At 43.3% G+C, this 10,722-nt stretch overlaps 1 protein-coding gene across 2 annotated transcripts in view; it reads left to right on the top strand.

The window, feature by feature from the left end:
* Positions 1–1,441: 1,441 nt before the first annotated feature.
* The window catches only part of LTBP4 (latent transforming growth factor beta binding protein 4), a 222,926-nt gene continuing 213,645 nt past the window's right edge, over positions 1,442–10,722 (top strand). The window contains exon 1 of one of the 2 annotated variants that reach the window (XM_029571879.1): positions 1,442–1,837. In XM_029571879.1, the coding sequence (XP_029427739.1) occupies positions 1,623–1,837 (215 nt within the window). In that variant the 5' untranslated portion in view covers positions 1,442–1,622. The remainder of the gene's footprint in view (positions 1,838–10,722) is intronic. The other variant, XM_029571880.1, reaches the window with a different exon arrangement.

The following is a 10,722-nucleotide window of genomic DNA, read 5'->3' as shown; positions in this document are numbered from 1 at the left end:
TGTGGACAATACATTGAAATCCTCAGCTCAGTGTGCTGCAGCAGTTAAAATAGCAAACAGAATTTTAGAAATTATTCAGAAAGGAATGGAGATAAACCAAGAATATCATAATGCTTCTGTATATATGGTGTGACCACATCATGAGTATTGCATTCAGTTCTGGTTATTCCATCTCAAAACAGACATAGCAGAACTAGAAAGGTACAGAGAAGGGCAACAAAAATGATGAAGGGGATGAAATGGCTCTTTTATGAATAGGAACCTTCGTTTTCAGTTTTTATTTTATTTTGTCCAAGAATTTTAATACTATAACGAAAACGTAGGTGGGAATATGACTTTCATATAACACAAAAGAGAAAATTCAATGGAAAAGTAATTTTTCCACTGATTTTTTTTGGCTCAGACATTGAAATTCCCAGGCAAAATAAAATAAAAACTGTAAAGAAAGGTCCCTCCTTATGAAGAAAGGCTAACAAGGTTAAGGAGAAGAAATGACTGAGAGTGGATTTGAAAGAGGTTTAGAAACTCATGAGTGGGCTGGAAGAGTGAGATAGGGAATGCTTATTTACTCTTTCAGATAGTACAAGAACTAGGGGACTTTCCATGAACTTAAAAAGGGGCAGATTTAAATCAGATTGGAGAATGTATTTTTTTTTCACTCAGGTCTGCTATTGAATTTGTTACCGGAAGATGTGGTCAAAGCAAATAGCAAATAGTATAACTGAGTTTAAAAGAGCGTTGGACAAGCTCCTGAAAGCCCTACCATTATTAGCTAGGTAGACTTGGGGAAAGTCACCGCTTATTACTGAGAATGTGCAACAAGATTGGCCACAGTTGGAGATAAGATGCTGGGCTCGTATGTCCTAAATGTGGCCATTAGGTGTCACCACTGCCAGATGATTGGAACTCCCTCCGTCCTAGAGGCGGTGACCCTGTTTCTTGCTTTGCTGTCTCAATGAATTTCAAGTCTCTTTATTTTCACTGTGGGTTTTTGTTTGTTTTTTTTAATGACAACTTCACCTTCCTTGCGTCCCCTCTTCAGCTATATGTGCTGTATTCATGCTTTAGGTGGATCAATGAGTCACCTGCAGGTCCGATGATAATCTGCACTGCAGTGCCTTTGGATTTCCTTAGCTTCCTGATCGCAGGAGGAAATTCCAAAACCATTAATAGCTCCTTAGGAATAAACTTCACTTTTCTTATGCCTCTCTCCTTCTGCCATTGCACCTCCTGAAACACCCCCCCCCCCTCCCCCTTACCGAGCACCTGTGATGCTCAGCCCCAACCCTCTCACCGATTGGCGGAAGGGCGAGCTGAGCCGACCCTGACCCCTCTCCGATTGGTGGAAAGTTACGAGCCCTGGGGGGTGGGGGGAAAAGCCTCTGCCTGAAGCAGGAGAGAAAGAGAGAGAGAGAGAGAGAGAGAGCGCGCAGAGAGATCCGAGGCCGGGAGAGAAGAGCCCGGGGGGGGGGGAGGACCGCGCCTGGGTCTCGGGAGACTGCGCTGCTGGACGCGCGAGCAGGGATTTGTCAACCTTTTCCCATGACCTCTGGCAAGTGTTTCTCCTTGGGAGGGGGCTCTTAACATCTGGTCACACATCTGCTCCGGGCAGCGGCACGGAAATGGTTGCCAGCTGGCCGCTTGTCCTTGGTTTGCTGTTCTGGACGGCCGTTGCCCTCTCGCTGCAGGAGCGGCGTGCGGGAGAGACCGCGGGCTCCGGCCCCTGGGCACCCGGCGCCCCGGCGGCCAGTCAGAGGCTCCCGGCAGCGATCAAACACCGGGGCGCCCCCCCAAAACCTGCTGGCCAAAAGAAGGCGAAAGCATTTAAGGAATCCAGGTAAGACGTCGAACCTGCTGCTCACCTTCATCTGTGACTTCTGCTGCAGAGAGAGAGAGAGAGAGAGAGAGTATATATATATATATATATATATATATATATATATATATATATATATATATATATACACATACAGTGCCATCTCCTATACCAGGAGGTGAGCAAATCCGAGGTGTATTGTAGTGGGAGAGGGGCCCTTGCAGAGTTCAAAATGTCAGGTAGTCCTGCAGATCAGGGACCGGTCTTTCAGTAGCAATAAGTCATCAGTACCCCACATAGGAGCCATCTTTTCAAAAGGATTGGGGATGCTAAACTCAATGAAAACCACCCCTCTCTGATCACACAGAAGGGGCTTGTTCGGTATTGGGGGTGCATCAGCATCCCCAGAGCTGGCACCTAGGAGTGTCCCTGCTGTGTTGTACTTAACACTTATTGCTGTGTGTAATTTAGCCAAAGCACCATGGGGTCCATTTTCAGCAGCTGTCCAGCCAACAACATTAACCGACAAACTTATCCGGCTAACATTTTGGTGGGATATTCAGTGGTGCAGCCATTGTCTCAAAGTTAGATGGATACGTTTTTATCTAGCTAACTTTAGGATTACTCTATGGCACTACCAGAGTTAGCAGGATAATTGATCCAGCTAACTTAACTTTGCTCCGAAACGCCCGTACAATATCCAGCTAAAGTTTAGCCAGGTAATGAGTGATTGGACTAAAATTCCATTGGATAAGTGACAGAAATATTCAAAAGTTGTCATTTAGTCGGAAAACTCACAAGTTGACCAGCTAAGTGGTTTAGAATATGGGACCCCTATATAGTTACATAAAGAGCCCTCTAGTCCGGTTAACTTGAACAGGATGGCATAGTGCAAGGCAGCTATGGAAGCTCCTAGCCGAGCCTATCGAATGACTGGGTGCTTTGTTTTGGCCTTCAAATTCCAGAGAAAATAACTTCCTTTAATAAATGAATTTTGCTCTCTAAGGATGTACAGGTCTAACCTAGAGGACTGTCTTCTGTGTGCGGAAACCTCACCTTTGGATCTTTGGCATGTGTGAAGTGTCCTTACAGATTTTAGCATTCGCGATACCGAACATTTCTACATGTGAAGTTTAATTTGTATTTAAAATGAATGAGCTGCTGTTGTAATGAGAGATCACCATGATTTGTATAGCTCATAACAAATGTATGCTGCACTGGAGTAGGGGGACACAGGAAAGACAGTCCCTGCTTCCTGGAGCTTACTATCTAGCTAACTCAGAGACTCACCGACAACTTAAAGCCATCTTATTTATTTCTTTAACAGGGAGGCCGTCATTAGGGGAAATAAAAAAAAAAATTAAACTCGGTGGATGATAGAAGGGAATAATTGAGGAAGGATAATTTAACATAAACAGTGAAAGTGGTATGAGAATGTCTTTCCTGGGCCTGTTTGATCACAAAAGATCATTCTGGTGGCTTCCCAATAAAAAAAAAAAAATTGTGTGTGTGCAAGCTTTCTACAGACTTCATTTGCATCCTTAAAAAAAAAAAAAAAAGCTGCATGTGAAGAGGCTGCTAATCTGTGGGCAAGCCAGCGGGTTAGTACATCAGCCTTCTAGTCTGAAGTGGCAAGTTCCAAATGACCTTTCATTGAAAAGGGGCAAACATTTGTTTTTGTGAGCTGGAAATTTTTTTTTTATTTTTTTTTTGCTTAATGGGGTGGATTTGGGAAGACTGTAAATCTAGGCTGGAATTTCTCAGTGGGGCTTGTTTGGCACATACCATGACAGGAATGGACCTCCCTTGTATACCAGGGTAGGCCGAGCAGAATCTCAATCTCTCAAATTTATTGCTAATGCTGGTCGTAATACTTGCATTGTGCTAAAAAGCTCCCTTCTAGAGCTCACAGGGTGTTATATAATATATAGGTACATCTGGAAGTTCTTTGTAATCAGGTTGATGGATCCCAGTGTAATTGAGACTTTCTGTATCTTTCTGTGACATTTTCTTGGTCTTTGATCTTCTCTCATGCCATGTGTAGTACAGAATAGTCATTTGATACTGACACTTCTATTAGTAATGCCATTCTTGTGTGTGTTTTGTTTTGTTTTCTCCTTTACATTGTCTGGTTTTTCTAGCTTCAGGCTTTTTATCAGTTGGAATGTTCCATGTGATCACAACTTTATACCTTATCATTCTGTTGGGGTCATGATCCCACTGTTTTTCTGGAACAGCGATGTTATGTTTCCAGTGGATGAGCCATGCTACCTTATTGTGCCTTTCATTGTGCAGGATTTCTGATATCTTTGCACGTCACACCCAGCAATGTGTAACCATTTCCAGCTCTGTACCTCAGAGCCTGCATCTGTCTGTTTTACATATGTTGGCTGTGAACATCTTGTCTGTAGCCCATTGTCCTGTGCTGCAATTATCACTCTTTGCTTTAGGTTACAATTCATTAGGTTTTGATCAGTGATTGCTGAAGTTTCTTTGCATTTCCTCTTCATATTTGTGCATGTGCCACTTGTTTTGGTTTTTTCCTTGTTTGCTGGACCAAATCTTTAAAAAAAAAAAAAAAAAAAAGATCTTGATTTGCAAATTGTATTGCTGCTTTCCTTGTTGTGATGATGGATTCTCACATGTCCAAATTTAAGAATGGAGAGTGTGGCTGTCTACTTTCATACTTCAGCATTTTTTTGCGTATTTGGGACTAAGTCCTTGTGAAATCTTCTACATTTAATTTCTATCTGGTTTACTGTCCCCTTTAATTGAATCATTGACAAATGCTGACATAAACTTGATCTCAACCATAGTTCTCTGATTTTAATCTACATGTTGATCAAATTCCTTTTGGCTATGCCTTGAGAACTATTTTTGGACTTAGCGGCGGCCTTAGCCTGGGTCCAGCTTATACACAGCCTTCAGGTAATGAAAAGTCTCTAAAGACCATTTAGCAGCTAAGGGCTCTTTCTCAGTTCTTGAGTACCATCGCTTCCTGGGCATAAATACTGTGGATCCCTAAAGGCTAGAGGTTGGAAATGAAGAACAGAGTGCATGGGGGTTACTTGCATGATGTGGCAATTACTACCCTTAACAGAAGGCATGGGGATTACTACCCTTAACCAATTAGCCTTGATGCTTTTGATGCAACTGCAACATCGCTCTCTGCTTCGGCGGGGGGGGGGGGGGGGGAAGGGGAATTGGATTCAGACGGCAGCCAATGTTGGGCCCTGACCTTTACAGTCCAGAGTTCAGATACGCAGACATTAGGGAAAAAGCACAACACTGCTTCTATGGCCAAGTCCAAAAGCAAAGCACGTTCAAGCAGCTTTGTCTGAATTATCAAGAAGGCTGCTCACCCTGTAAAAATATTGCTAGCAGTAATTTTCTTATAGATTTGACTGGTTGCCTGGTTTTGATTGTAAATATTATTATCCTTAAAATAAGGCTTGGGAGTAACCTGCACAGAGCGGCAGTTACTACCATAAACTTGCTGGGCAAACTGGACACACCATTTGGTCTTTTTCTGCCATCATTAGCATGTTACTATGTATTAGCTTTCTGTTATTGAAGACTAGCAGGTATGCTTGGTCTTCTTTCTCTTGGTCAACAATATGAAACAACTGCCCAACACCTGTTGTAAATTCAATGTAAATACCCTATACAGGTCACCCACTTGTGAGCTGGGCAAAGACAAGTGGGTGGCCTGTATAGGGTATTTACTTCTTTCTCTTGGGCCAGGACTGCTCCTAATCCCATATAAGAGGCGTCCACCTGGACTATGAAAGGCCTGGTAATGTCTGGGCTCATCATATCTGGTTCTGAGTATACCCATGCTGCCTTAAACTCTGGAAGGCTTCTTCTGCCTCTGTGGATCAGCTGACCTTCTCTGGGGCTTACCTCTATAGTAGATGTGTGAGGGGTTCGGCCTTTTCCAAAATGTTTGGTATGTATCTTCTGTAGTATCCAATGAGCCCTAAAAAGACTTTCACCTTAATCTTTGTCTACAGGACTGATACCTTGGTGATTGCTTTGATTTTCCATGCTTGGGAAAGGACCTTCCCCTCTTCCTAAGGGAGTAACCTAGGTTTGTACTTCTTGGCCTCCTGGGGTTGGCTGTTAGCCCTGCCTTCTGTAGGCTTGTAAGTACTGCTTGTAATTGGCTTAGGTGTGTGTTTTCCATTTGCCACTGTATAGAACAATGTCATCAAGATAGGCTGCGGCATAGCCCTGGTGTGGGTGTAGTAGGCGATTGATCAACCTCTGGAATGTAGCTTTAGCTCCATGAAGTCCAAAAGGCAAGAACATAAACTGGAAGTGTCCTCCTGGTGTAAAGAGCTGTTTTGTTTTTTTTCATCGCTGGCATGAGGGGGACCTGTGAGTACCTCTTTTGTTAGGTCCAGCGTGGAGATAAACTGTGCTGTCCCCAGTTGCTCAATGAGTTCGTCTATCTGGGGCATTGGGTAGACATCAAGCTTTGAGGCCTCAATGACTTTTCTGAAGTTTATGCAGAACTGGATGCTGCCATCTGGTATAGGAACAAATAATGGGCAAATGTAATTCTCTATGGTAGTGGATCCTTAGTGCTGTGGTGTGATTGGTGCTGCCTAGTGAGCAAGCCCACGAGGTCTCTGCCGACAGCTGGCAGAGAAGCCTTTGGGCAGGACCAACTAGAGCTTTGCCTATACCAGCCGCCATGGCTGGCATGTCTTAGGTGGGTCCCTAGGGCTATCCAAAAGTGAGTCTGAGTCTGGGCGGAGGTCGAGGCAGGCGGCATACAACAGATACAGGTACCAGGCTCGAGGTCGGTGCAGGCAGCAGACAAGGCATGGTCGGATAGCAGAGGGTCAGGTCTGGGCAGCAGTCAAAGAAGGTCAGAGTCCAAGCCAGGGCCAGTATCCAGGAAGTTAGGCCTTGCAGAGACAAGACAAAGACAAGGTGCAGGCAAGGCAAGGAACGGGACACAAAGACAAGAGGAAAGACAGAGAAATTAGCAACACACACTGTGACACACATAGGCACCAGGAGACCTGTTGCTGAGGCAAAGCAAGGATGTCTGGGAAATCCTTAAGTAGGACTAAGCTGGTGATGTCATCAATAGGTGCTGTGGCCTTTTTCTGCCGTGGGCCCATTAAAGATTCATAGTTTGGCAAGACCTCCGGGCCAAAATCTTCTCCATGGACAAGGCTGCAAGTCAGTACAACTCACTTCTTTTGGAGGTTCACGTGGAAGATTTGGGCCATCTTCTTTTTATCCAGTCCATGGAACCTATTTTCTCCAGTGCCTCATAACTGCTGTGCCAGCGGGACAGCTGTTTACTTTCTGAAAAGGTAAGAATATAACATGGTCTCTGGGCTGAAAGATAACTCTACCTTCAAGCTGCTGTAATCTCTTGCTTAGACTATTGCAATTCACTCTACACTGGTATCCCTGTGATCTAAATCACCTCCTACAATTCATACAGAATGCAGCTGCTCGCCCGAGAATGAATGCAAGTAAATCTGACCACATAACCACATAACTGAATTGGCTTCCCACCTCTACCACACCAAAGTTAAACTCCTAACATTGCCAACAAAACACTCAAAGGCCAAGCAACAAACTACCTTAGTGCATCTCTAACCCATTAATGCCAAAAGGGAGGAGGAATAGCTTAGTGGTTAGAGCAGTGGACTATGAACCAGGAGACCAGGGTTCAAGTCCTACTGTTGCTCCTTGTGACCTTGGGCAAGTCACTTTACCCTCCATTACCTCAGGTACAAAGCTTAGATTGTAAGCCCTCTGGGGATAGAGAAATACCTACCTGAATGTAAACCAGTGTGATATCTCGATTGAGATCAAATGTCGGTATATAAAAATAATTTTAAAAAACCCCAAAAAACTCGCTTCCTGCACTCCTCAGTTTAGGCCTGCTTGCTGCACCTTCCTTCAGAGCAATTTGCCTCACCAACACAAGGAAGATAACCCTATCCCTCACATTGGACTTGCCCCAGACCTTCTATCCTTTAGAAGACTGGTGAAACCTTGGCTGTTTGAGGCTGCATTTGATACAAACCCTTGACTTAAAACTCTGCCAAAGTATTATGTACAGAACCTGTATCCTTATACTGTACTGACTCACCCAATCTATCTAACCCCTGGTTACATGGATCACTAGATGATATATACTTGATTCTTAAGCAGTGCTCTGTATTGTGTTAAAATCTGGTACCTTGTTAATAGCTGCATTCTTACACCCACTGTATCTGCTAGGTGCCTGTTGTAATTCTGAACCCCCGAATGCCATCATAACGTGTTGCAACACGCCTTGAACTCTCTGGTTGGAAAGGCATGATATAACTAAATGATTGAATGACTTTCCAGGGAAGCAGATGTGAAATAAGCATGGCTGATTCATCCCGCTGTCTACAGAGAACCCTGTTTACAGGTAAGCAAACTTACTTCTGCTGCAGGGATGAATTAGCCAAGACGTGTGAGGAGTTCGAAGCTGAGGGTTGCAAGCGGAGCGCTTGCTGAATAAAGCAACCCAGCTCTACCCATGAAAGTGAACTACTGGGTGACTCGACCAAAGATATTGTCACTGCTTAACACGCTGTCCAGACATTAGTGGGGATTTGCACAGATGACCCAAGTCACAGCTTTGCAAATGTCTTCAATTGGAACAGCTCTGAAGTCTCCGTGGCTTGTTTGGTAATAGTCTGTAATCCATGTGCCGGCCAGCGCATAACAGTGCGTGATACGGTCCACTAGCCACTTTGACAAGATTTTTTTGCTAACTGCCATGCCCATCCTATTTGGATCAAGAGATTAAACAGTTGAGAAACATGAGGCTGCATACTTTTATGCAAGGCTCTTCTTATCCTGAGAACATAAGAACATAAGAAATTGCCATGCTGGGTCAGACCAAGGGTCCATCAAGCCCAGCATCCTGTTTCCAACAGAGGCCAAACCAGGCCACAAGAACCTGGCAATTACCCAAACACTAAGAAGATCCCATGCTACTGATGCAATTAATAGCAGTGGCTATTCCCTAAGTAAACTTGATTAATAGCAGTTAATGAACTTCTCCTCCAAAAACTTATCCAAACCTTTTTTGAACCCAGCTACATTAACTGCACTAACCACATCCTCTGGCAACAAATTCCAGAGTTTTATTGTGCGTTGATTTCTCTGTTCTGCAAAAACTTTTCCAGCTGTTTAGGGTCAAAAAACAAATACTTTATAGTTCCTATTTTTATTAAGCATTTGCATGGAAATTGTAATTGAAATATTGCTCCAATATTTACCGCCCGCTGTCTCCTTAAGAGACATTTTTTTCTTCTCATTTGTGAGCTTTTAGCTAAATCAGGAAATAACGCTATTTTCTGGCCATAAAACATTTTCTCAGGAGACCTAAAAACATTTTCATGGTCCATATTTTATCATGCTCAAGAGCAAGCACTATAATTAAGGTTGCTTTCCCCACAATCTCATCTCGTGATTCCTGCAGAAATTCAGTCAAATTTTCCAAAGGGGCTTGTAAGGGAATATTATTCCGATTTTCTGCTTCAACAGGAATATAATAAGCTTTAGTTATTGGGGGTATAGCGTCATGAGAAACTTTTAACACCTCAATATAAAACTCTTTAACCATCTCAATAGGAGTCTTTTGTTATAGATTTTGGAAAATTTAAAATCCTCAAATTTAACCTCTTAGAGTTATTTTCCAAAGACTCCAATCTGCGATTGTTAACTTCCATACCCTTAATCAAAGCTAAATCACACTTTTCCAGTTTTTCACATTGTTTTTCAGTCTTAACAATAGATTCTATATTACTTTTAATTTTAGCATCATGCTCCATACCATAGGTTGTAATGTTTTTACATCTTTTGAAATGCCCTCAATTTTCAAAGCAAGGGAAATTTCAAGATTTAATTGCTGTCCACAGTGTTTCCAATGTGATCTGTCTTGGGATCTCAGGCAAGCTTGAAACAGTTTCTGACGGAACATTAACCACAGGATTAATCAATGCCCGAGATCTTATATCTGCAGAATTCCCCATCGAAGATGAACGCAAAGGGACACCACTAATTTGTCCCGGATTCACTTGCAGTCCTGCATTCAATACAGATTCCAAAATTGGAGGAGTACGAACTTTGGGGCTAAGGGAGATGGAATTCCCTGAAGCAGAGGGTAAGGGTACTCCTCTACTTAGTCTATTATCCCCTATTGGTGTGCTGGTCTCATTAGATTGCAAAAAACCAACTATGGACTGATGGGATATCGAGAGAGGAAGTACTGTGGGGATTGATGGGTATACTCTCACAGTTCCTTTTCTCTTCTTCCCCTTAGTCCAATCGGTTTTGCAGAAATAAAAAGAGAGGAGAGATGGTCACTTACGTCTAGGGAGTGGAAGATCCGTTGCTCCAAACCAGCTGTTATTTCGGGACAAAACCGCACGCCTCTTTGGCACGCGTGCGGCTTTGGCAACGTGCCGGCGGTGGCTGTGTGCCACAGCAAGGTCGATTTTATGGCCTTCCTACCTCATGGTGATGATGTCGGGATCTGGCCACTCTCCAGTCACTGCTCCGTTGAAGGTCTGCTCAGCTGAGCGCTCCTGGTAGGCACCAGGTCTCTCCTCTCTCCAGTCACCACCTCTTATTTTTCTATCTTTCTTGACCTTTTTGCTGCCTTTGATACTGTTAATCATGAAATCCTACTCTCTTGTCTTTCTAATATTGGTCTATCTGGCATAGTTTATCATTGGTTTAAATCCTATTTGCTCAATCGAACTCAACAAATTCATATCTAATCAGTTACATCTTCTTGGTTTCCGTTAATTACTGGGGTACCTCAAGGCTCATCTCTTTGTGCAGCTCTGTTCAATATATACCTTTCCCCAATATGTCACTTATTCTCTATA

Source organism: Rhinatrema bivittatum, chromosome 11 (assembly GCF_901001135.1).
Source record: "Rhinatrema bivittatum chromosome 11, aRhiBiv1.1, whole genome shotgun sequence".
NCBI lineage: Eukaryota > Metazoa > Chordata > Amphibia > Gymnophiona > Rhinatrematidae > Rhinatrema > Rhinatrema bivittatum.
Note: the sequence above shows the minus strand (reverse complement) of the source record. Positions and strands in the feature narration are given on the sequence as shown.